Source organism: Corylus avellana, chromosome ca8 (genome assembly GCF_901000735.1).
Source record: "Corylus avellana chromosome ca8, CavTom2PMs-1.0".
In the NCBI taxonomy this organism is placed as follows: domain Eukaryota; kingdom Viridiplantae; phylum Streptophyta; class Magnoliopsida; order Fagales; family Betulaceae; genus Corylus; species Corylus avellana.
In genome coordinates, this window is record NC_081548.1 from 20,986,493 (window position 1) to 21,013,057 (window position 26,565).

A 26,565-nucleotide genomic window follows, 5' to 3' on the forward strand; every position below is an offset into this window, starting at 1 on the left:
GACGCTTAGCACGGCCTTCTAAATATAGGCTGTGTCAGCCTTTGTCCAATGTCAACAACAGTGCTTTTGCTTTATGTCAACAACAGTTTACTACTATCTGATTGGACCGTGGATTATAGTTGCGCTAGAAAATGCGTAGAGATAAAGCTCTATGAAACCAATAAGGGAGGTATGAATAATAATGTTTTATTTGTTCTGTTTTTAGTGGTATTTGTGAAAAAGTCCACTTCTTGGTTTTAGTTATTAACAATTTCACCCATGGACTCTGAAGAGATTTTTTTAACAAACCCTCGTTCAAATTCCATTGTCAAATGTCAAATCGCGATTGCAAAAAAACAAAGTTCTCTATATAAATCACAGCATCTAGCATATGATGTTTGGACTGACATATTTAAATGTGAAATCCCATCACAGTTGAAGTCTAGATTAGCTGCATTTCTATATTCTAGTAATAAAATAAATAAATATCATTTCAATTCATATCCTTTTTTTTTTATTTTTTTTTATTATTATTATTATTTATTTTTTTTTTATGATAGAATTTGAACTCATTCATAGTGGTTATTTGAACTTATTTCCTAGTAAAGATTAAGGAAAATTTTACTGAAGATCCCGAACTTTTACCCGTTTTGAAATACTCTCCAAACCAGCTCATTTTTAATATATATATATATACATATGGGAATAAATATACAAAATTAAAATATTTGGTAAAGTTCACTTAACCCTCTCAAACTACCATCACAATGACAATTTACCTCTCAAACTATCAAAACAATGACAATGTACTCCCAAATGCTAGCAAAATGACGAAATTACTCATATAAAATTTTTAATAAGGCAAACATACCCTTAAAATTTGGAAAAAATAAATAAATTTTAGTATTTTTGTTATTATTTTAGTAAGGGTAACTTCGTTATTTTGTTAAAATTTTGAGTACATTGTCATTGTTTTGATAGTTTATGGGGTAAATTGTCGCAATTGATAGTTTGGTGGGTAAAATGTCATTGAGGTGGTAGCTTGAGAGGATTAATTGGACTTTACTCTAAAATATTTCATGAGGTCATCAAGCTTAAAAAAGAATAAAAAATAAATAAATAAATATTATTTTACATTTTTTGTTCATTTGTTGTCAATGGACCAAAGAATGCAAGGCAGTATATCTAGAAAGAAAGAAAGAAAGAAAAAGGCTTGATAACTTTAAATTTTCAATCAATATGTGAAAATATTCAAGTATCTTGACCTAACCTAAAAATTTATGTATTTTACCATTTCAAGTTGTTAATTGAGGTTTTTCATCTAACTTGGTATGAGGTTGTACATTTAATTGGACGATTATAGAAATTTAAAATTGGGTTTCATTTGAACGCAAAGAAATCTTGTTGTGACAATCAGGGGTGTGCACAGAATAAAATGAACAGTTGAGACTAAAGTTTGAGGAATCTCGTTCGAATGAGAATGGTATCTCCACGTGTAGTTGTTATATATTTGCTAAATTCACGAACTTCTCAAATATAAGGCTCATTGTTTCAGCGTAAAATATTTTTTGAAAAAATGTTTTATGTATTTTTCCGTGTTTGATATGACTGAAAATAATAATCAAACCAAAAAACATTTTCAGTTTGACCTAAAAAATTTATTTAGTTTCAAAAAATGGTTTTCGTTTTTAAATTTCGTAAATCTTTTTTCCGAATGTGAGTTTCTCATTCTCAAATCACCAAACTAGCTGCTACTCACCTTCATTGTACATCTATTGGACCATCTCCAGTCCTCCCCTAGGACCATTGCCGAACCTTCCTTGCACACCGACAAACCTTCGCCAAAGATTGCTGAAAGCCGTCGATCGTTTTCTGCACTTGCTCATTTTCCATGCGAGCCGAATGTCAACAATTATTTTTTGGAATTATTATTTTTTCTTTCTAAAATATAATTTCATTAAAAATATTTATTGTCATAGAACATTTTACGTAAAAAGAAACAGAATTTAAATCTTTTAATTGATTAAATCTTATGTAATAATAATAGATACCATAACAACTCACAAACGCTCCCTACAAAAAAAAAGAAAAAAAAGAAAAAAAAAGAAAGAAAAAAAAAAGGTGAGCTTGAGCCAGAGCCTACTCATTTGGAAAATGATGGCATCAATGAAATCCTAGGAATGATAATTATTAATTAGGCTTAAGCCCAGCTGTTTTTAAGACATTTATAGACGACTAAGAAAGAGGTATTTACAAACAAGGGCTTCCTCTACACCTGAGAAACACTCCGATCCCCAGCCTGGAAGAAATGGGCTCATTGATCTGGGAAAAATGATGCCATGGAAGAAGAAATGCTAGGCTACTATTTCAGTGTATTGTGAATTAGAAAGAAAAAAAAAAAGAAGTGTAGTGGTGTTAAATATATTTATGTATGAGTTTGTGGAGATATTTATGAATAAGTGAAGAATATAAGGGCTTCATCCACAACCCCCCCTCACTTCTTTATATTCATATATTTTATGATATAAAAATTGAATCAAGAATAGGCTCACTGTTGCGACGCTTTCGGTACCAGGGTCCCCAAACCCAAACTCTCTCTCTCTCTCTCTCTCTCTCTCTCTATCTGAGTCTCTCAGCCCCTCCACGCTATCAAAAGCTCACGATCTAGTTTAATTAAAATAAGCCTTTTTCTTATGAAAACCTAGATCAGAGGGGAGAAAGAGAGAGAGTGACTCACCCTTAGCATGAGAAAGGACCGGACGGAAATGTCCGAAGATGACGATCGCTCCCCGCCGTTGGATCTTCGAGGAGCGGACATAGCTGAGTCGTCCAGCAAGACCCGGAACTGCAGTGGAGTGACCGGCTCGGTGGCGGGGCCAGGGCCAGGGCCGAGTTCCATGGACTTTCAGGCACCGTACCCGGACCAGGTGCTGGAGAACGTGCTGGAAAACGTGCTCCAGTTCCTGAGCACACGGCGGGACCGAAACGCTGCGTCATTGGTGTGCAAGTCGTGGTGCCGCGTGGAGGCGCTGACCCGATCCGAGCTCTTCATCGGGAACTGCTACTCGGTGTCGCCTCGGCGGGCCACGGCCCGGTTCGCGCGGGTACAGGCTGTGGCCATCAAGGGCCGGCCCAGGTTCGCCGACTTCAACCTGATGCCGCCGAACTGGGGGGCTTTCTTCGCGCCCTGGGTGCTCGCCATGGCCACCGCCTACCCCTGGCTTGAGAAGGTGTACCTGAAGCGCATGTCCGTCTCCAACGACGATCTGACCCTCCTAGCCGATTCCTTCCCGTCCTTCAAAGAGCTCGTCCTTGTTTGTTGTGACGGCTTCGGCACCGGCGGCCTCGCCGTCGTCGCCAGCAAGTGCAGGTACCCCCTAAGCCCTGACCTATTTAGATCCATCTCAGTTTATGTGCGTACACACGCGTGTATGTAAGCTACTGAGGGTTTTATTCCTCTTCTGTTTGGGCTTCTGTTTTTTTGTGTTTTTTTGGTAAGAGGAGACGAGCGTGCAGATCTGTTTGGCGGATTTGGTTGGTTTGATGTGCTTTTTGTGATGCTTTGCTAATTATGGTAATAAGAACACTAATTAGTAAGTGATGAGAGTGAGGAAATGTTGGTGAATTTGGGATGGGAAAGATGGGTTCTAGTGTTATATGTGGATGTTGAATGTGATTTTTTGCTATTTAACTTTTGCTGTCAGACTTCTGAGAGTGCTTGATCTGATCGAATCTGAGCTTTCGGATGAGGATGTGGATTGGATAGCTTGTTTTCCGGAGAGCGGAACGAGCTGTCTGGAGTCGCTGATTTTCGATTGCGTAGAACGCCCAATAAATTTCGAGGCATTGGAGAGGCTGGTGATTAGGTCCCCCTCCTTGAAGAAGCTTAGATTGAACCGCTTTGTTTCAATTGGGCAGCTGTACCGCCTGATGGTTCGAGCTCCGCAGCTCACACACATTGGAACCGGCGCGTTTAGTGCACCAGAGGGCGTAGCTCTGGGTGATCTAGAGCCCGACTATACCGCTGCCTTTGCTGCTTGCAAATCGTTAGTTTGTCTCTCGGGCTTCAGGGAAATCTTGGCGGATTACTTACCGGCCATCCACCCTGTGTGTGCTAATCTCACCTCCCTGAATTTCAGCTATGCGAATATTAACGCAGAACAGCTCAAATCAGTGATTCTTCACTGCCACAAGCTCCAGACTTTCTGGGTAAGTTTCTGTGTGGGTGTTGTATTTATGTGCAAATTTGTGATCTAGTTTTTGACTTGTGATGCGTACTTGTGCTTTTCGTAATGCAGGTCCTTGATTCAATATGCGATGAAGGACTTCAAGCTGTGGCTGCAACTTGCAAGGACCTGCGCGAGCTTCGGGTTTTCCCTATCGATGCTCAGGAGGATATTGAGGGCCCTGTTTCTGAAGTGGGCCTCGAAGCAATCTCCGAGGGTTGTAGGAAACTGCAATCGATTTTGTATTTCTGCCAGCACATGACAAATGCGGCTGTGAAAACCATGTCGAACAACTGCCCGGATCTTGAGGTGTTCCGCCTCTGTATAATGGGTCGACACCGCCCTGACCATTTGACTGATGAGCCCATGGATGAAGGTTTTGGAGCCATTGTTATGAACTGTAAGAAGCTCACTCGGCTCGCAGTTTCTGGTTTACTGACTGATCGTGCTTTCAATTACATTGGAAAATATGGGAAGTTGGTTCGGACTCTGTCAGTTGCATTTGCTGGAGATAGTGACATGGGGCTTAAATACGTGCTTGAGGGCTGTCCTAGACTGCAAAAGCTTGAGATCAGGGATAGCCCATTTGGGGATGCAGCTTTGCTTTCTGGTTTACATCACTATTACAACATGAGATTCCTGTGGATGTCCTCGTGTAGCTTATCTCCCCCAGGTTGTCAAGAGATTGCCCGAGCATTGCCCCGGCTGGTGGTTGAAGTGATCAGTAATGAAACTGACAAGCTGAATGGGGATGACACTGTTGACATATTATACATGTATCGATCTCTTGAAGGTCCAAGAGAAGATGCCCCGGGATTTGTGACCATCTTGCAGTAAAAGAAGCTGATTTGGCTGTTTGGTGGCTACTGAGCAAGTTGAGAGCATTTTTGGGGGGAAAAAATTGAAGACAGCGGGTGGCTTTTATACAACCCGCAAGGATGTCCATGCAATCCGTGTCTGTCAAACAAAGATGAACGAACAACTCCTGTTCCTGGCTTGAGCAGTTGCAAAAGCATCCAAAGCAGAGGCAAGGTATTGGACCGTCCAGTATTGTTCTATTGGTAGCGCTTCTAAATTTTAAGTTTCTTTTGCTTTCCTATTCATTTTATCATAAACCAAGGCTGCCAGAAGAGGAGAAGGGGGAGCGGTTGTGAAGCTGCACTGAGAGAGACTATAATATGAGTGTAACCTGGATCATATCATTTATCCTTTGGTTAAGAGATGGAGATGGATCTTGAAGAATTGGAGGTTCAGAAAGGTGAAATTTCGATTTTCTCTTCCATGCCACCACCAGTAGAGAAGCAGGAGCTAGTGTTCACTATTGGAAAAACTTAAAATCTGTTTATTTTGATTCAAATGGTAGTTAGTTTAAGCTGTAGCTGCTGAGAACTAAATGCCCAGGTTATTGCATCTCTCTTTCTCTTTCTCTTTCTCTTTCGAAGTGTTTGTTTTTTCTTTTCAGTTGTGTTGTAGCACCTGACTGTTGAATTTATTATTGTTATTGTTAGCAAATGTGAGATGGGTAATAAATGCCAAATATGCATGGACCATATGCCATATATACTTGGTGGGATCTGTCTTTGCCTCTGTTTTTTTTTTTTTCTGGATGTTGAATGATCAAATTGACAGTGAAGTCCATTAATGATGTGCCAAAAGTGCTGTATAAGTACAGGACAAAAATTCTCTCAATTGCAAATGAAAATATTATTCATTTTATAGTCGAGATTTAAAGTTGGAGATTCCAATGTACATACACCATCATAATTCCATTTCTCTTTGGTCGTTGGAGGAGGAGCCTTCCTTTTAAAATGAAAATGGAAAACCAGGGAGGGGTGTTTTACTTTGTTGCTCTGTTTAGCTAGCTGCTGAATTGCATTTGTTGAGTTGCTTCTGACTTTCATTCGAGTATGCGGTGCCATTGGTGGGGTGTGGGGCCTATGATGATTTGTCACAACCCCTGCGTTTGCGTTATAAAGCAGCCAAGGTCCACCAATGGACTATCTCTTTCTCTCTCTCTCTCGCTCGCTCATAATGAGGATAGATATCCATCTGCCTTCTTTGTTGGTATTCTCTCTGGCAGGACGGTAAAAGCAAGCCTATCATCAAAGTGGGATCTGACTGTGCAATTGAATAAGTGATGGGAAGCAAAGCTTCGGCTTTCTTTCTTGTCGATCCATTTGCAGCCGGCCAGCTCTCTCAATAAGTGGACCTACGCCCAAATGTTTTCCTTCTTCCCCACCAGCCCGAATGGAAAATCAGGAATTTTCCTTTTCTCTCCATGTTTGTGTTATGTGTATTATGATGATTGATGAGGTTGAGGGCCAGTTAAAAGGATAAGGTAGGATGTGGGTGGGTTCAGCAGAAACGATAAAAACAACACACATTTGAGTTTCAGTACTTGTTCTCTTAGCTTATCCATATTGCTTACGGTGGGAATAGTGAATAGTGAATAGTCAGTCCCCTGGACGACCATTGCCTTTGAATCATAGCCTTTGCTTTTTAATTATATCTTCCCAGTTCACCTTTTATTTTTCTTTTTCAGCAACCATCCTTGTCCCCATGAGAAAAAGTGAAACCAACCAAACAAAAAAAAACAAAAAAACAAAAACAAAAACAAAAACAAATGATAATGACCTTACTTACACAAGGACGGCGACGATTTAGTGATTTACATCCCCTCTCCATCTCCGCCGTCTGATGTTTTATCAATCCCATCATTTGGCAGATAAATATTCACCAAATTATGTGGTCCTGAATGAATAAGCACATCAACCCCATTCCCATTTGGTTAGCACATGCATTATACTGTTTACTAAGCACATATATATAATAATAATAACAATATGGTGCAATGACAAAAGTTGGGCTGCTTTGGGGGTTTGATTGGTTGAGACCCATCTCAACCTCTGTCCCACCACCTGATCATTCAGTGTGTGGGCCACGTGTACGGCATGGAGCTGGAATACATTAATGCCCCTTGCCCCTTACACACATTAAAATAAATAAATATATAAAAATTATTAATAATACTATAGTATCCTTATTGTTTATCTATTACGTACAAGGGAACAGACAAGAAAAACCAACTAATTTGCAGGTTGGTGGTGCTAGTCCAGTGGGTGCAGTGGTGGTGGGAGATAATAAAAAGTCGGTGAAGAAGCCAAAAGGGGTTTTGTCTGTTAACCACATTCATGGCTGAACTAAGCACGAGGTCAACCACTAAAGTATGCTTTTCTTTCTTTTAAATATACATTTCACTCTTCATCTCCATCTCCATTTTCATTTTCATGTCTGTTTTTTACTGTTGCATATTTTGTATACACTCACACACACACACACTCACCAATGGGAAACATTCAGCTTCATTGAATTTACCATGAAATTTCACTTGGAGTTGGAACCATCCACCCCCATTTATTTATATTTTCTCTCCACATCTCCATCCGATCGGATCACACGGAGGTGATTTGTTTAATTATTAATATTAGAGCTAGGTAGGCCTGATAGTGACAGTGTTGCCAAACCTGACATGCTAAAGAGCTTCTAATTAACCTCAAAAGTGAATAGATAAATCTTTGGAAATTGTGGGCATAAGCATCACGTAAAAACAAAAATCTTGGCTTTGACGTTAACCTAATACTTGACTTCATTTGAATGGACTGACTACAACACACACTATATATATTATATATATATAGTACTTTAAGCAATGTGAGACACTAAAGATGGTATGCATATTTAAAAACAGTGTCAAATGTAAAAGAAAGAGAGGCTATTATTGGAGGAAGATAGTTTGACACATAATTAAAGCACTAAAGGGTTAACTTTATTGTTACGAAATTGCAGTGAGAGTGGCTCTCCAGACCAAAAAAAAAAGGGTTTGAAATTTTTTTGAAACTTTTTAATGGGATAATAATTTGAGGAAATGGGAAGAGTAGTGTACTAGACCTATCATGCATTAGCAGTTTTTCTTTTTCCTTTTTCAATGAATGAACCTAAAAGTAGCATCATTAAGGTTTCATTCAAACGACTAATCACCCAATTTAAGAGCTGTGTCGTTTATGTATGTTTGGTTTATATATATATCGTCATAGACTTATATGGACGTATCCTTATATTGGATATACGGCTTTGTCACATCAAGTGTTGCTCCAATCGTTGATGTCGTGAACGACAATATTCTACGTCGTACGACAACTAAGTATCGAACGAGTACATAACAATTACACTTTCTATTGAAATTTCTTCCCAAGTTGTAACAAAGATCTCCATACGAGAGAGGCAATTAGCGATTGGTGTGTCTCAAAAATGGGTCAAACTCTATTTCTCTCGTCTCATCAACATCAACCATGCTTGTAGCTTCCATCTTTTACGGTATCCTATAGGGCTATACGTGTCAGAAATGTGTTGTTAGGAATGGGCATCATAAAAATTTCTTACAATTTTAAAGAAATTATAAATTCTAAAATTATGTGAATTCATGCAATTTTTTGCATTGATGGGCTAAAAAATACTAATTAAAAATGTGGCATATTATCGAGACAACAAAAAAGATTTTTTTTTTTTCCAAAAAAATTCTTTACTTTTGATGACACTTTTTCTTCCGTAAATCAAAAAGATAGTTTTTGGTTTAAAGTTTTTCAACTATATAAAGCGCAAGAATCTGATGAAAATATACTAATTTCTAATATATAGCATTTTTCACGTTGTTCAATGCACAAAACGACCTAAATTTAATAATTTGAGAATCTACAATATTTTTAAAATTGTAAGGGATCTTTATCTTACCAGTTCTAATATGCATTTTTCGGATCGATATCATATGTCATACTTAGGGTATCTACGGGCTGTAATTCACTTAATCTTGATCATTCTTTTTGAATGAATGGTCCAATTTCTGTCTCTCATCTCTACCAACCACTGCCTCTTTCTGTTCTGCTCTTTTGTGAAAGAATGGTCCACATGAGAAAAGATTGGACGATTAAGATTAGATTAAGATTAGAACTTGAGAAAGTGCATAGGAACAGGAAAAGCGATCCAGGATGACAAAGCTGATTCGGTAAAATTAACCTTTTGGCCAAACCAATTAGATGATTTATCTAAGCAAGATAAGATGGATAAGGCTTTAGAGTTGTTTGCTCTTGAAAAAGCAACAACTCATCCACAAAGAGCAAATGAGAAATAGGAGGCCTACGTCTAAAGATTTTGATGCCATGAATGGACCCTCTATTTTCCTCTTTCAGAATAAGTTTGAAAATAATTTCAGATCCCATAATAAAAAAATAAAAAAGAAAAAGAAAACAGAGAATCTCCTTGTCTAGGCCACACAAAAGAAAGAATTTGCCTTATAAAAAGGCTTCAAAAAGAATGGAGAAGAGGCTGTGGAAAGGCATACCCCTTGCTTAGGCATGCGCTTCATGTGCCAAAAAGACTGACATCAGACATGTTAGAAGTGCACCTTGCATCCATGCACCCAATAGGCTGACGTGTTAGCATGCCTCACATCCACTCATAGTCATCGGGGTCCAAATAAAAGTAGACCCGTCCAATTTCCTACCTCATTATGTCTGACCACAACCCAACAAGCTAAGGTTCGAATCAAATTCCACCCGATTCGTACCCAGTATCCATGGTCTTGCTTTTCTTTCAACTTATTTTTGTTGGTTTCTGTCAAGTTCGGTATCCAGCCCGACGCCCGTTCGTTTCGGTCCACACTTTTGACCCGTCCGACCTTAGTCAACTAATTAGAAGACTAGAAGTAGAAAAATAACTAAAACCACGTGCATGTCACGCTCATGAATCCCATATGCTCCTATCACAGTCTAGGTTGCGTGCTAAATTTTCATTTAAAGTCATTTATGTCGCACAATCTTACTTAGTATATAATTAATGTTGAATTATGACTCTTTTGTCTAAGCCGGTTCCTAATTACACGCATTATTCATACTAACTGTATGCTTTTTTACATGACTGAGAGCATATTTGAAATTGTGTTTGAAAAATAAAATTTTTAAATAAAAAATAATTTTTTGTAAAAGCTTAAAAATTAAGTGTTCGTCAAGAGTGCGTTTTAGCAATTTTTAGGCTTTTTGAACATTTAAAAGCGCTTTTAATTTTTGTTTACCAAATGGCTATTTTTTTATTCATATGAACTTTTTGAGTATTAAACGTACTTTCGAACCCTTCAAGCGCATACACAAATAGACCTTGACTTCTTGAGTTTAAAGGAGATGCTAAAGTACTAAACGTGTGGATTAAACTACCATACTACAATTGAATTGTGTGTATTTTATTGTTACTTTTGGAATACAATATATTTATTGTATGTAAATACACGATAGTGATCAAGTCAAAAATAAAAAAGATGTAGTCTCTTGGACTTTATAGGTAGGTCATAGGTGTAGGTTTAATAGACCGAATCATGTTAAGTCCTTGGGTTCTTTTTTACCCCCTCAATATTTTATACTTAATTCTATTTTCTTCTTATATTTAATTACCTTTCTTCCTTATTTATTTTCATATTTGTTTCTGTCCATTGAAATGAACTTTGACTTATGGCATATAATTTCTTTTCCCTGTCCTTTTAATCAATGTATGTAGTACATTGGACTTTAGCCTTTTAATTTAATTCAGACATTTGTAAACCATTTGCAGGGTGCGGAGTCTACTGATTTAGAGTGATGTTGTACACCGCACCAATATTTTATAAATATCTCACTATGTTGATATTATAGATTAGCTATTGTTTATAAAACAAATGGGTTAAGTATAAAATTGTTTCATATGTTTAGGTGCATATCAAATCAGTCTTTGAGTTTTCAAAAGTGATAAAATTAGTCATTATGGTTTCTAACAGCGTATAATCAATTCTTACGTCTACTTTCGTTAACAAACTATTTTTTTTCTTGGCGATTCTTGGTTATAGGTGAAGGGGTAACGATGGTGGATTAGGTATGGAAAAAAATATTCAATTTGATGATGGGTTAAGTGGGATTTTGTTTCTGGTGATGTGGCAGGACTGACGTGAAACCAGAGAACCATATGAAGAACTGATTTGACAGTATTTAATGATTGTCAAGTAATAATTATATGGAGATGATACACGTGATCCAACATAATTGAACCAATTAGCTTCTTTTTTTCATATGAGACAAGCAACCCACTAACGAAAGTAAACAAAATGATTGACTTTAAACTGTCTTAGAGCTAATTTTATAACTTTTGAAAACTTAAAAGTTGATTCGATCCGCACCAAAAGCACATTGACCACTTTTGTATTTTACCCTTAAAAAAAATATCTAGTAACTATTAGACTTTATCACATCAATATAACAAGATAGATTTGATATATATAGCATTTCTCTTTGACACATAACTCTTATCTTAAGCTCACCGGAGAGGTTATGGAAGACAACAGTGGTGTTTGGAGACCCCCCGTTAGATGCCTACGTGTCCAAATTGTATGGCTAGATGTGGGGGGGTCCTCACCCGTAATCTAATTTTTCTTCATTGTTTATGAGGGACACCATTATTTGGGTCTAGAAGACTCAGATTGAACCCACTTTAAATGTTCCTCCCCATTCAAAAAGGCACTGAAAGGAAAGCTCTTTTATCTCTTATCTCCATGCCTCAACCATTGTCCCAACCGCCAATTACTACAATCTCATCTCACCATTGCCCACCAAATTATTATTATAACCATTCTTTCTCACTAAATTTTAAGCAAAAAAGTATTTTCCCTTTTGACCAGAACAAACCCCACATCCAACTTCCTATCGAGTTGGACAGGAAATATTAAAAACTATTAAAAAAAAAAAAAGGGATTCTTGGTGAAAGTGGTTTTCTCTCAATGCATTTAGGGATTACAACATTCGTTTTGGGACGTGGCCACTTGCAGCACAAAGAGAGAGTAAATCGGGTCAACTTCCATTAGTGGATAGCTCCAACTCCAAGCATCAAAGGGGAGGGGGGGTTGAATGAGTTATGTGTTTTTCCAGGGTCAATGGTCTTTTTGCATACAAGTGATGACGGGGATCGAACAGCTTTGCCCACTTGTGGGATATTAAAAAATCAGGGGCTCCAAAGGGATTAATGGGTCATATGCAAAGGGCCTTTTTAGATGCATGATTTGAAAGAGAGAGGGAGGGAATCTGCTAATCATTTCTCCTTTAGAACTAAAAAAATTCCGCCATATCTACTTCTTTGGGGGGGAGGGGGAAGGGGATTAGGGGAAGGTGTACCAACAGAGTGTTTGAATTTTCTCTCAACGCATCTGAAAAATCTTTTTATTTTTCCACTCATTGAGAAGGAAGACCACCATTACAAAAAGAAAGTGGGTGGTCACCTACCATCAACTTGCCTTTCAGAAAAAGAAATAATAAAAAAAAAGAAGAAGAAGAAAAAAAAAAGGAAAAAAAAGTAGTGTTTCAGGTTTGAGCTTGAGCTTGAGCTGGTCAAAGAACCTTGAAAAGATTTTCCAGATTTTTTCAATGGTGGAGCCCGTTTTGGTCATGATTGACATCCCCTTTCAACATAGCCCATCTTAATATCTAGAACCATCCATAAAGGAAACATCCAAGCTTGAAAAGAAGGCTACACCAACTACTATTGGAAGTTACACTTACCCGTCTCTATCCGTCGTACAATTTGCAATGCCCTTACCATTCTAATCTATCCTTAAATCTTACCGGATAGAGGATATATGAGCATTTTGCGCGACTATTTTAAAACCCACGGCGGCTTGACCCACGGCCAAGTGCGAGTCTACACAAATTCAAGGCTATTTTTTAAGTTAAGGCTATAGTTGTAATTTTAAAAATTTATGAAAAAGTGATGGTCATTTTTACATAACATGTGGGTCGCCTTATGTGCTCATCATCTAACTTTATGAAAATTATTGATGGAGGGAGACATTGCAACTCCATTGATAAATTGCTAAGAGACGTTACAAATTTATTACATTATTAACGAAATTGGCAGATTGGGAGGAAACATTGCAAATTGCTTGGTGGAATGAGGGGACTAAATATAATTTTCCCTTAATAAGGAGAATCCATTTCTGTTATGCCCGTGAATATGATTATGTTCATTTCACTTCTATTTTATGGTCAGGATTTAAGGTTTGTCGTATCTTAGTGCAGATGATGTCACTTGATAAATATATTGTCTTACCATTCAAAAAGTTCAAATAATATGGCATCATTTACACAGTCAGATGCAACAATACTAAATCATGACAATTAAATAGCTCATCTTTATCTCAAATAAAATTGTATCAGATTTCAGATTACACATAAAAATTTATAACTCTTGGATATAAATGTGCCCTCACAATGCCAAAATAACATTGCAAACTTGCAATAAATAACCTAGAGTTGCTTCACAACGAAGATTTAAGTTATACTCAAGGAGCCAGCCGCTCAATTTCCCACACTCGTCCTCCATTGATCTCCCGAGGAGAGTACTGCAACCTGTCAAGAAGATATAATTGTGATAATGATGAGCACAAATTATGTGACATCTTTCAAAATATGTGAACACAAATTTCTAATGCAATTTGTGCTTGAACTACCACAAACATGAGTTCCCCACGTCAAAGATAGACAAGCAAGCAGTAAATAGGGCATGAAACAGATATAATGATTGGAATCCAGCCCAAATGTTCTGCAGAAACCTGGATTTCAACCAAACACTACTGCCCTCACGAATCGCATTTCAGATCACTCAATCTGGAATATAAGATCAACACAACAATGGAAAGCAAGGAATGGGAGAATCAGCGAATTTATTGACGGTTTCTGGAGATTCAAGACAAACCCAACTGGGATTTTTGAATTTACACCACAGGCCCAACGAAATTCTATTTGAACCTCTACAAAAGGTTCAAGCCCAGGATATATGAACCCCTAAATTTAACTGAATTTGGCCCAAACCAGCTTCATTCATTCATCACAGGCCAACCACAGAAATAGTAGCAAGAAAAATGGAACAAAAAACACGTTTCATAAATGGGATGAAAACCACCTGTCATGCAAGCGAGACGGCTGTCCTTGCCAAAACTCAAACAGCTCTGGTTTAAGCCTGTATCCTCCCCAGTTTTTAGGTTTTGGAATCCAACTTCTGCAGAGGCAAAACAAGAAAAATTTTATATCAAATTTCTCTGTGGTATATATATTTATATAAGATAGTTATCTTTTGGGTGTGGGTGGGTGGGAATAAGTACTTAATATTCTTTGACATTTGTGATTATTAGCTTATAAAGGTCTAATACATGGAAGGTTTGGAAGAAATGTAAAATTATTACGAAAATTGTACTTAAGGTCCACAGCCAAGGGACAATCATATCTCACCCTTCTTCAGCTTCACCACTCCAAAAAAAAAAAAAAAACACACCACATAAAGAAAAGAGAATAAAGCTTACCCATCAGAAAATTTTTCCTCCAGTTCTTTATATTCTTGGTGCAGAACATGCCGTCCAGGCACTACAGTACTCTGAAGATAGCAAGGTAATAATATCATACATCTATAAAAATATGTTATTGATAACCTTGACAGAAAATAAATCTCAGTTCAGAAGAAAAAGGGCAGAATAGGAAAATATTCTGATCCTTAAAGATGCTAAAGTTTCTCAAAACAACTTCCTTCCACCCCAATTTAATTACTCGGAAATTCTCACAACATTACCTCCTTAGCCCACTTATTATTTTTTCTTTTTTATTAATAATTTACACGTGCATTCAGCAAATATGGACCATGACTTTACCTTTCACCCTATTCTTACAGGAAGAGGTGATATTTGAAATTTTTACAACACTTCCTTAACCCACTTATATTTCCTCTCATTAGATTTATTTTCTATTTTTATATATTTTTTTCATGTTGGTTTTAGCTTTAGGGCATGTTTGAGATTGTGTTTGAGGGTCCTAAAAGTGATTTTAACACTCAAAAAATTTGTTTGAAGAAAAAATTACTTGTTTGGTAAAAAAATTAAAAGTGATTTTAAGGGTCCAGAAAGCCTAAAAATGACCAAAACAAGCTTTTGAAACTTTTGCTCAAAAGCTCTTTTTTACTTAAAAGCTCTATTTCTCAAACGCAATCCCAAACAGACTCTTAATTAATTTAAGACTCCTACTAACCATTGTAAAATTGGAATAATCCTAAAATTCAACTAACATAAAAAGGAAAAAAGAAGAAACAGATTAACATAACAAAAAATCATAACAAAAGAAGAATTATGCTACAATTTGTGGATAGTCTCTACTGCTCATAAAAGGTTTGCTAGAACTTTTTTTTACCACATATTATTGTATATAACTGAAATATTAAAAGCGTCTAGAATTCCCTTTCAAAAAAAAAAAAAAAAAAGCATCTAGAATTACAGCAAAATATCTGCAAGAACCACTTTTTAGAAAAGAATAAATAAAATAAGACTTTGCACATGCTTTGTGTGTACAGAAAGGCTAGTATTCAATAATCATAAAAACATAGTGAAACAAACCTGCTTGCTGACTATTGCTCCAATCTGACTTCCCCGAGGACGGCTATGAAAATACTGCTCAGATTCCTCATCAGAAACTTTCTCCACAGATCCTTCAATCCTCACCTAGAAATCAAAATTAATGTTAAATTTGGTTTCATCGAGGAAGACTGATAATGAATTGTGTGTGTTTAGTGCAAAAGTTAATTAAGTTACCCTTTTTTATGGCAATTTTAGATTGAAAAATGGCAGCTTGGTAAAGATTAGGTTACCTCGTCTAAAGATCTAGCAGACTTTACTGAACTACAATGTTCTTTCAGAATGCCAAAACAGATTTACATCACCATAAGGATTTACTATGGAATTTCAAACATTAACTAATTGCAAAAGAGCAGATTTCACAATGCAGTGACCTCACAAAATACCTTAGATGATGAGAAACAAATTCCATAGCATACCGCCACAACCACTTTCCCAAAAAAGCTTGATTGAATTGAATCAAATTTCTAATTCCCAACCCACTTGATTTTATTGGAGTGCAAATCCTTTCCCAATTCACTAAGTGAAATTTGAACTCATCCCCAATACCACCCCATAGAAAATCCCTTTAAAGTGCAAATCCTTGCACAATTCACTATTTATAATTTTTCTTTTTCTTTTTATATTTTTTTACATTTTTTATTAAAAGGGATACGTGTCATCTTTTGAATGGATATGACGTGGCAACAATGTTAAAAATTTAACGGAAGGTGGATGGAAGGATCTCTTTCATAACGGTTATAACCTTAGAGAGTAAATTTATAACTTTTGAACCTTAGGAACCGATTTGATAATACCTCAGGGACCAGTAGAGCATTTTTTCCTATTCATATCCAAGTTCTTTCAGTAGAACCTTCAACCACAATAATTCCCATACCCCATGGGTCATGGCTCGGAATTCAGCTTATGCAATAAATCTAGCAACTAAGAATTGTTTCTTATTACGCCAAGTAACTAGATTTCCTCCCGCAATAGTGCAATATCCTGAAGTGGATCTACAATCCGTGACTAACCCAACCCAATCTGCATTTGTACAAGCTTCTACTTTCAGGCGATCATGTCGGGCAAACAACAACGCTTTCCTTCGTGAAGATTTCAAATCTCGAAGTATTCTGTAAACTGCTTTCATATGAGACTCCCAAGGTGAATGTACAAATTGACTCACTACACTGATTACATAGGCAATGTCCAGATGAGTGTGCGACAAATATATTGACCTACCAACCAATTGATGGTATCCACCTTTATCCACCAAAGAACTCTCATCACTTTCTTCTATATTTTTATTATGCTCTACTGGAGTCTCAACAAGGTTCATCCACAATAATCATATTCCTAATATATATAATATATAGATTACTTCAATACGATAGAAATAAAACTTTTGCAGGATTCATGTATCTACTCCAATCATAGCTATTTGTTTTGTACCATTATGGAAGAAGATTCGGCCTAGCATCTTCAACTCCAACCTGGAGGCTAGCACTTCCAGACTTCGTCGGACCTCCATTCTGAACCTTCAAAACAGCCTCAATGACTCCCATTTGCAATGAACCAGGGACAATGACATGGTAGCCATCCACTAACGGAACGAACCCCATACCCCCCTTTTGATCCTTAGCTCTATACCTTTGCTGGCTGGTTGTCCCACAGGGACTACTCCTCCTTCTGTTCTTTATTGTTGGATGGGGAAGAACAAGGTTAGACTGTCTTTGTGCAGTGAAACCTACTATTGATGGTCTTTAAGTTTTGAATCTACTGGATTGTCAACAATCTTACAACCAAGCATCCTTGTTTCCTTGAGTAGATCAAGAACATATTTTTGCTGGGAGAGGAATATACCGTGTCTCGATCTTGCTACTTCAATACCCAAAAAATATTTTAAATAAGTTAACTATGTCATACTTGTTTGACAGTACATTCCAAAAATAGGGGTCATATTTCAAGACCTGAGGACTTTCTTCAAACACTATCAGTCTATTTCCAAGTGGCTCAAGAGGATTATAGGATGCATGATTCCAGGTCAATTCATTACTCTACTGGTTTCCAGCATCATGTTAACGTAATTCTAATTTTTGCATAATAATCCAGTTTATCAAATTTCTAAGCAAGATAAGAATTCTCAAAATTGTTTTAAACTGATGATAGTGTACCACTAGTCCCAAAAGCCTAGCCTAAGCTAATGGGAAGTGAGAAATTTAATCATGTAATTCTTATTCTAACAACTCAGAAGTGCAGTTACCTGTCGATTAAGACCATCCCAATAGAAAAGCAGTGATGCATGGGGATTATCAGATAATTCACGTGCCTTTTGACTTTCATAATTGGTGTACCTGCGTATAGTAACAGCAGTAAGATAAGAAAAAACAATCATTTGCAGGAAAACATTGTCAACTGTTTGTAATACCACAACAGTTAGAGATTAGTACAAACCAGACAAAACCATCCCTATCAACTCCTTTTAGCAACACCATTCGTGATGACCTATAGCAGAAAGTAAGATGACTTAGAATGAGTAAGAATAGGTCAAAAAGTTCCATATAGATGAATTCAACATTCATATAAATGTTCAAAATGAGACAATGGGCATGAAACTTGCTTATTTTCATCAAATCCCCATCCGTTTCTTTGAAGAAACCCAAGACCAAAGGCAATATGTATGTTCTGAATGCAGCCCCTCCACCAAATCATCATAAAATGAGTAAAAAGGTTACACAAGAGGAGACTATATATATACAAGCAGCAGACAAATCGAGCCATTTTTTCACTAAATTTGGGGGAAGTTTTGAAGGTTCAACACCAATCTCCTTCATTTTAAAGGCCCAAAACCAACCCCTGAGTGAAAATACTAACTGGCTGTGGTGCATAAGTGCATACTGGGCTTCCCCCTATTTAGGAAGGGTGCTTTTTCTGTTATCCTCTGTATAAAAGAACCTAAATAAGGAAAATATAGAACAGAAATGGTAGAATAATGAATGGTGGCAGCTGACTCAACCAACTCACGCATTACAACAAGATAGATTATTTCTTGATCTGTGCAAATATGTTGAATTAGAATGGCAATGATTGTCGAATTTGACACAGTTTACAACATTAAGACTTCAATTCCCATGTGAGTCAAATTTCAACAGGCTCACAGGGTACTTAGTTAGAAGAATTATTGTGCATGTATTAATATCAATAGAACAAGCCAAAACAGCAAAGGAGTGAATCCTGATATCTGTGCAGATATGTCGAATTAGAATGGCAACGAATACCGAATTTGACACATTTAAATCTTTAAAGTATTAAGATTTAGGTTTTCATGTAAGTCAATGTCCAGAAGGGTGACAAGGTACTTGTAAGAATTATCAAGCATATATTAATATCAAGAATCAAGCCAAATTAGCGAAGGAAGTGAATCTTACGGTTTTCCGTCCTTCCCAGCGGTTGACAATGCCATAGCATTTGGTTCCCTCAAGCCAGCAGCCACGGCATCATCAAACCATTTGCGAAACTGCAACAAAGCTAACAGCTTATTTCTGATGTGACTGATGGATTTTACAATTGATTGTGACAAATCATGCAAAAATGTCTGTTCTTATGTATAAACCTTAAAATTAATTATTCAGCTCAAAAGCATAAAGAAAATAAATATATGAACCCAGATTAATGCTTTACTAGAGCTAATACCTGATCAATGGGATCAGCATCCACCTGGTCCTCACGGAATTCTGGAGAAATATAGTTTTCTCTGAGTGCTGATATATCAATTTTTGAAGGCTTCCCTATTCGGACGCACATTGAAGTGCCAGGATATGGTGGAAGACGAAGCTTATATTTTTCTGCAACAGATGGTGGGACAAATCTACCACCTAGAAAGTGGAGTGGGCCACAAAACTTCTTTGCACACAACTTTGGAGCAGTTAAAGAAACCTAGAAAAATACCAAAGTTGCATTTCTTTATTTATTCAATATGTAAGTTCGTGTAATTCACTAAGAACATTTTGATGCATGTTTGCCTAATTGAGATTTCTATCAGAAACATACCAACATGTCAGGTTTAATGCCTTCACCATCAATGTCTCCTTCTTCGACATGCCACCCAGATGGAATGTCTATAGAGACAATAACAGGGAATTTTTGACGTGCTTGGTCATAATGTCGTAAAGAAATCAGTCTTTGTATTAGATCATCAAAAGGCGGCCTTGGGGTACCTAACCAATTAAAAAAAGTACTTGAGTTTGAAAACGCACAACACTATATGAGTAGGTTCCAATCAGACAGCAACCCTACCATCAGCCCAAGATCATTGACATAATGGAGCCTTAAACTATCAAAGAAGAAATGTAATGGTGACAACACAATGTTGAGCTTTGTTTGCAGATGCGCTATATACTTTTGAAACACTTAGGAATAAGTCTAAAATTCATAAGATTTTCTAGTTCTAAATAACATCCATACGACAAGAACAACCCATAAAAGCTAAAATACTAGCAATGAAGAGTATACTGGCCTATAGTAGACATTAACACATAAAATCAACAACCACTTAAAATAAAACGACTGATTACCATGTACTTATCAAAAAAAAAAAAAAAAAAAAACGACTGATTACCATGGAATGAGAACCCAAACATTGCATCTACTAGAATATCAAAATCCTTTGACAAGTCCAAAGGCAGATCTTCCACTGACAAGAAAGGAACTGAAAGCGATTCCAGCTACAAAAGTACTAAATCAAATAAGATAAATTCCGACCAACCCAAAATTCAAAAATAAAAAGAAGGGGCACTATCTAAACCTGAGTAACCAAACCAGAATAAAGAGGCTTCGGAGTGCGCTTGGGATAACAAACAAAGGGTTTGTAACCAAAGTGATGCAGATGACGAGCAGCCACAAGACCATCGCCACCGTTGTTCCCAGGACCGCAAATAGCGAGAACACGGTTGTACTCACTTGCTTTGTAAGCCTGTCCAAAACAGACACAAATATTTTTGACCATTTTCACACAGAAAAGCAAAGCATCAATGCAAGCCTTGAATTCCTACAACATTACCTCTGCTATGGATGTGGCCACGCTCAAACCAGCCAATTCCTAATTGCACGAACGAAAACGATTCTCAGGAAAAAACAATACACAAAAGAAAAAAGAATTTGGAAAATCAATCGGTGATTAAGAACTACCATAAGCTGATCGACGCTAAACCCGAGAGGACCCATGAGGGTCTCATCGATCTCGGCGGCTTCTCGCTGCGTCAGGTACGATATAGAGTCCGCCGGGCTTTGAGCCACTTTGTCTCCCATTCCTCCACTTCCCTTCGAACAAAAAGCACGAATTGCAGGACCCGGAATTGGAAAGCGAAAACCCTGACCAGTGAGTGGGTTGGCAACAATTGTCAGTTACAGTGATTCAAAGCTTATGAGAGAGCGAGAGAGAGAGAGAGAGAGGGGGGGCTTACCGGGAAGAGTGTGGCGAGAGGATTGTGGAGAGAGCGAGAAGGTTTGTGAACGTTGGAGGGGTTAAAAATGGTTGGAAGCGAGTGTGGAGTGAGTGAAAGACATGTCATTCTTGTTCGGCTTTTGCATACCAACGACCGCCACATTCTTGAACGCAGCGTTTGGTTTGGGTGTTTTGCATCTCTCCAAAATGGTTGTTGCTGTTTTTGGTCTCTTGGATTGTGTTTGGAAATGGTTGACGATGGAAACGCAAATGGGCGAGTTTGTCTGGGTCCTGGTTTTGTAGGCGGCCTCTATCACCGTTCGCAGTAGCTACCGTCAACCTTAAGCGTCAACCTTAAGCTGCAATTTGTCCACGTAAATAAGTTTGAGAGTTTCATCTTAATTTTAAATTAAATATTTATGTTTAATTTTATATCTAAATCCTTTGTGATGATTCTCTGATAACTAAAAGCAACAAACTTCAAGATTATTATTGTTATTATTATAAATAAAAATCTAGCGAAAAAAAATTATAAAACCAGTCCAATATCATGATTTTATTGTGCTGCAATATTGAGACACGTGTCCTTTACAAGAAAAAATTTAAAAAATATATATTAAAATAGAAAGGCAAAAAAGAAAACTTCACTTCCCGTATTAATTGAGTAATTTTTTTTTTTTTTAACATGTCTGTACAAGAGGGGGATGAGATTCGAACTAGTGACTTCTGTTTCATTAAGCATGGTCACAGTCAATTGAACTATCTTTTGGGAACGCTTTGTTATTAATTAAGTAATTTTAGAAGGCCTACTTGTGTCATACTAGAATGATGTGATTATTAAAATCATTCTTTGATCAAAATTTAATAATGATCGATCACAAGCCCAATGATGATTTTAATAGCCACATCATTCTTAATAAGACACAAATTAGACATAAGTAGGCCTTATAAAATTATTCTTATTAATTGTTTTGCAATTGTAATTTTCAAGTTTAAAAAATTTATAATGTCGGTATTTTATGTGTCAATTCTTTTTTTATTTTATCCCTTTATTGTTAAAATGTCCAATTTAAAAAATTTATAATGTCAGTATTTTATGTGTCAATTCTTTTTTTATTTTATCCCTTTATTGTTAAAATGTCCAATATATATATATATATATATATAACAAAGTGAAAATTTTAAAATGCCTTGCACTAATCCACGGCTTCACTATTTTTTCTTTTATTATTATTATTTTTTTTTTCAAATTTTCACTTTAACAAGACGAAGGGCATTTAGACAAAATGATTAAAAGTTTAATTTATCTTCTTTTCTTTTTCTTTTTCTTTTTTCCTTTTAACTGGATAACATTCTTGTAGACGTTTCACTCTTGGGCAATCATAATGATTCATGCATAATGTTTTTCTCTCATATATATATATATATATATATAAGCCAATTACAAACAAAGGAAATGATTATACATGGGATTGAGAATCATTTCAAACACAAAGTTGATAGTGGTCTACTTGGCAAGATGATGTGCACCAAATACAATCTTAAAAATGTCAAAGTTTCAATTACAGATCATAAATAATAGGAGCAGAGAACCAATCTAAAAGATGAAAAGGCTTATTAATAACCATAATTGTAACGAAAGAGTCACCTTCCATTAATTTAGAACAGCTATCAAATAGGGTGATATATCTACTCCCGTTGAAGCTGCCATAGCTTCCCTTTTATTAATATTTGAGAATTCAACTTTTTGGTGAAGGCCACAAAGTTGCTCTCTCGTTTAGGAAGTCAGAAAATAAGTGTCGTTCATCTAAGGTTACACAAGTTACTAAAAGACGAGTGCCCCTTTGTATGGATTGGCTGCTGTTTGACAGTTTAGACGATTATGAATTTTAGAAGAAGTGCCGTTTGGATCTTGAAAAGGCCATTTTTGTAAATGATGATAATAAAAGATGTTGAAAAGGTCCTTTTGGATTGCTTAAATTAGAAATTGAGTAGTGATTTTTAGCACACCAACGTACTTGAACAGTAAGTATGTCGGTGTTAAAATATTATTATTATTATTTTTACTATTTAAATATTATTTTAATAATATTTTATAATATTTTAACACCGGCATGCTCGCCGCTGTGCAAAAAATCATACTCGTAGAAATTTTCTCCTATTCAAAATAAAAAGTTAATGTGAGTTTTGCCATATGAGTTTGGAGGAAATTTTTTCTAACTTATTTTAACAAGTGTTAAGAGTCATCTCTAACATATTTTTTTTAATATTTTTAATAGTCATTTATTGTCATTCTATTTTTTTTTTTGACATGTCCGCACAAGAGGGAGAGGGGGGATTCGAACTAGTGACCTCCACTTCATTAGGCGTGGTCCCAACCGATTGAGCTACCTCTTAGGAACATTTATTGTCATTTTATTAACTTATGAATCTAAACAATCATTTTTTGTGTCCTTGCCATATATATATATATATATATATATATATATATAATGAATTAATTTATTGCAAACATTTAAAGGTAAAAACAGGATATCAGCCTTATATATATATATATATATAACATAGAATTAATTAATTTTTTTAAATGAATCAATTCAGTCTCATTCATTGATAAACGAGCATAAAGTTCAAATAATACAACAAAACCTCTTAAACAACCATACCCAAATCTACGAGATTACAAGCTTTAAAGTATCACATGACACAGAATTAATTCCTAAACACATTGAATGAAACACATATTATTTTCTAATGCCAGAAAAAACATCCTCGTATAAGCATCTAGCCGTTACTCTTCTTTGTCGGACAACATCCTTTGAATCCTCTCAACGAAGCTCTCCACAGTTTGCAAACTCTTTTCATCTGAAATATAAAAAACAGAAGTTTACATCCACACGCTAGCGTACAAGAATTATAAAGAGAGAGAGATAGAGAGAGACACGTAGATTACCAAGCCTGGGTATTGTATGGCCTTTGGGATGATGAATGACTACGGAGTCTACGCAAGATTCCAGAAGCTCCTTTCCATATGGCTTCAAGAAATCCGTCTCTCCTGAAACAATGCATTTCTCTATTGGTTGGTTTTACTATCATCAAGCTTAGCCGGTTAATCAAATTATGTGAGGGTTTAAAACTTTCATTAATTTTTTAAAAAAATTAAATTAAATAGGATATATATATATAGATTAAGAAACAACCAACGTTAGTTCTAACAAGAAAACAAACAAACAAACAACGAGAGTACCTAAAAAGTGGAGGGACGGGCATTGAATGGGTGAGGAGTATGCATTCTCAGCCACCGATGATGCTTTCAACTTGGCGCCTCCGATAACGATGAGAAATTTAATCTTAGGAACCTTCGTGAGCGCCACGCCCTGCAATAATTCGACCAAAACCAAAAGCACCGACTTAGCCGACCAAATCATATCTCAATTTTACCCGTTAACCAATCAACTGTTTACACGTACGTACCTTGGCTTGCAGCCCCGGCAGCCCAGCCGACAATATAGCCCCCTGCGAATCGCCGACGAATTGTAGATGAAATGAAATCCAAATTAAAATGATTTTCGAATTACTTGTTGAATTTTTGGAATTTCATTTTTAAACAATGTGAATAAGTTACCTGAGAGAAACCAAGGAGGCCATCAAATGGTCCGTGCTTAATCATGAAATCCTCGATGAACGCAAGACACTCATCGAAGTTCGTGTACTCTGTAAATTCCTGTTGGAAATTAGCAAGCTTCTTCAGGGCTAAGAGATAATTGCTTTGCTTGTCAAGAAATGGAAATCAAGGAAACAAGAAAGAGGTAAAAACTGACCTTGTTGAACTGGAACCATTCGTAATAAGGAGGATCGAAAATTCCTTCGACGTCGGATTTGCCTTGGGACGGAAAAGGACCATCGGCAAAGACGAGATCGATTTTTTGTAGCACGGATTCCGGCCACTTCCCCAGCTGTTTCTTGAGAATCTCTCCGCTTGTTCTGAATCCGTGAAGGCATAGAAACCTCGGCTTCCTCAAAATCTCACCTTCGCTTCCCATCTTTCTTTCTTTCTTCCTTTTTTTTTGTTTTTTAGGTAAATTTGTTTCTTGAGAGGTCCTCTCGGTTCCCACAAGAATGCGGGAGGGTGAGGGGGGTTTTGGCGCAATTTAAAGCGTTATTAGTGACGCGCCGATTGGGACCCACTGCCCACCTGTCACGTAGACCTCTCTCAAAGAGGCAATCGATTGAGATTCGAAACGGCGGCGTTTGAGAGATGAACATATGACCAAAGTGCACACGCGCGCACAGGAGTTTATTGCTGGGAATTGTCAACCATTGCCCATCGGTCCATTTTGGTGTGGACAATGTGCACAAAATACACTCGGTTTTACCGGCAGATCACGCGTCTAATGTATGTTTTACTTGAGGGAAATCTGCACGTTACTTTGAATCGCGTGGGCTCCCACCAACCGCCGAATTTATCGGACAAAATTTTCCTCCATATCAACTCCTTGCAAGAGGGATTATAAAAATACGGGAAATAGAGGTGCTTTTTTGAAATTTTTTTTAATGTTTTTTTTTTTTTTGAATATTATTTTCTAAAATATTAAAAAATAAACTTGCTATTATTTTTTACTTAGTTTTTAGAAAATGACAAGTTTATTTTTTATTTTTTTAAAAAAATAATATCCACCTAAAACTAAAATGACCGTAAAAATATTTTAGAAAAACACCTAGTTTTTTTTCATATTTTATGCATACATTTTCTGATTGCAACATTATTGCAGCCAGTAATAATGTGATCTCCCATGTGATGTGCTACCTGAATACTCAGGCAAATTAGGCAATCTCCTTAGGCCCAATAAAAATAAGGCTCCAAATAATTACTCAATGCTTTTTTACAACAATAAAACAATGTGTTAATTGTAAGATAAAATTCCAAGATATTGAGACTTTAAAGGAAATGAAAAAGTAAAATGGAAAGTCAAGTTAATTGCAGTCACAAAGTAGTTATTAAACTCTTAATTTCACTTTTAACTTAAAACCAACATATTTGGCTAAGTTCATTATATGTAGTTCAACACAAAATATGATATTTGTTGAAATTAAATGCCTTCTAACTAAATTTCTTTTTCCAAGTCATTTGAAAAAAAAACATTAATGAGAAAAAGTACAAAGAATAATTTAAAATTAAAATTCTCTAATTAAATATTTAAATATAAAAAGACCCTACTTTAAGTTTGTGGCCTTAAAATCTATTAAGAGTTTGTTTGAAAAATTGAGCTTTTAAGTAAAAAAAAAAAAATTTGAGTAAAAGTTTTATTTTTAAGCTTTTGCCAAAAGTATATTTTAGTTATTTTTAGGCTTTTTGGACCCTTAAAAGTGCTTTTAATTTTTTTTACCAAACGAGTACTTTTTTCTTCAAACCGACTTTTTTA

The 26,565-nt window shown here is 36.3% G+C and overlaps 3 protein-coding genes across 3 annotated transcripts; 1 reads left to right on the forward strand and 2 right to left on the reverse strand.

The window, feature by feature from the left end:
* Positions 1 to 2,532: 2,532 nt before the first annotated feature.
* On the forward strand, positions 2,533 to 5,766 carry LOC132189826 (transport inhibitor response 1-like protein). The gene is made up of 3 exons (XM_059604630.1): positions 2,533 to 3,349; positions 3,684 to 4,188; positions 4,278 to 5,766. Exons 1-3 carry the CDS (start codon positions 2,724 to 2,726, stop codon positions 5,040 to 5,042), a joined length of 1,896 nt encoding a protein of 631 aa, XP_059460613.1. The 5' UTR covers positions 2,533 to 2,723; the 3' UTR covers positions 5,043 to 5,766.
* A 7,674-nt stretch (positions 5,767 to 13,440) lies between these two features.
* LOC132190352 (pyridoxine/pyridoxamine 5'-phosphate oxidase 1, chloroplastic) lies at positions 13,441 to 21,457 on the reverse strand. The gene is made up of 14 exons (XM_059605322.1): positions 21,162 to 21,457; positions 20,887 to 21,069; positions 20,759 to 20,797; positions 20,504 to 20,671; positions 20,318 to 20,423; positions 19,750 to 19,916; positions 19,393 to 19,635; positions 19,128 to 19,216; positions 18,154 to 18,204; positions 17,963 to 18,053; positions 15,703 to 15,807; positions 14,626 to 14,696; positions 14,229 to 14,324; positions 13,441 to 13,675 (listed from the first exon to the last, which is right to left on the reverse strand). Exons 1-14 carry the CDS (start codon positions 21,303 to 21,305, stop codon positions 13,609 to 13,611), a joined length of 1,620 nt encoding a protein of 539 aa, XP_059461305.1. The 5' UTR covers positions 21,306 to 21,457; the 3' UTR covers positions 13,441 to 13,608.
* Positions 21,458 to 23,736: 2,279 nt separating this feature from the next.
* LOC132189645 (uncharacterized) lies at positions 23,737 to 25,248 on the reverse strand. The gene is made up of 6 exons (XM_059604395.1): positions 24,964 to 25,248; positions 24,768 to 24,866; positions 24,617 to 24,658; positions 24,390 to 24,519; positions 24,096 to 24,197; positions 23,737 to 24,007 (listed from the first exon to the last, which is right to left on the reverse strand). Exons 1-6 carry the CDS (start codon positions 25,183 to 25,185, stop codon positions 23,934 to 23,936), a joined length of 669 nt encoding a protein of 222 aa, XP_059460378.1. The 5' UTR covers positions 25,186 to 25,248; the 3' UTR covers positions 23,737 to 23,933.
* Between the last annotated feature and the right edge of the window lie 1,317 nt (positions 25,249 to 26,565).

Bases quoted from the DNA above. Each gene is read 5' to 3' on its own strand.
- LOC132189826 (XM_059604630.1), top strand. From the start codon at position 2,724: ATGAGAAAGGACCGGACGGAAATGTCCGAAGATGACGATCGCTCCCCG. The intron at 3,350-3,683 runs GTACCCCCTAAG...TTTTGCTGTCAG, and splicing joins GTCGTCGCCAGCAAGTGCAG to ACTTCTGAGAGTGCTTGATC. The intron at 4,189-4,277 runs GTAAGTTTCTGT...TTCGTAATGCAG, and splicing joins ACAAGCTCCAGACTTTCTGG to GTCCTTGATTCAATATGCGA.
- LOC132190352 (XM_059605322.1), bottom strand. From the start codon at position 21,305: ATGTGGCGGTCGTTGGTATGCAAAAGCCGAACAAGAATGACATGTCTT. The intron at 15,808-17,962 runs GTAACTGCACTT...TTTGATTTCTAG, and splicing joins GGGATGGTCTTAATCGACAG to GTGAGGATTGAAGGATCTGT. The intron at 14,325-14,625 runs GTAAGCTTTATT...TTGCCTCTGCAG, and splicing joins GAGGAAAAATTTTCTGATGG to AAGTTGGATTCCAAAACCTA.
- LOC132189645 (XM_059604395.1), bottom strand. From the start codon at position 25,185: ATGGGAAGCGAAGGTGAGATTTTGAGGAAGCCGAGGTTTCTATGCCTT. The intron at 24,867-24,963 runs GTCAGTTTTTAC...AATTTCCAACAG, and splicing joins AATGGTTCCAGTTCAACAAG to GAATTTACAGAGTACACGAA. The intron at 24,659-24,767 runs GTAACTTATTCA...GGCGATTCGCAG, and splicing joins GCCTCCTTGGTTTCTCTCAG to GGGGCTATATTGTCGGCTGG.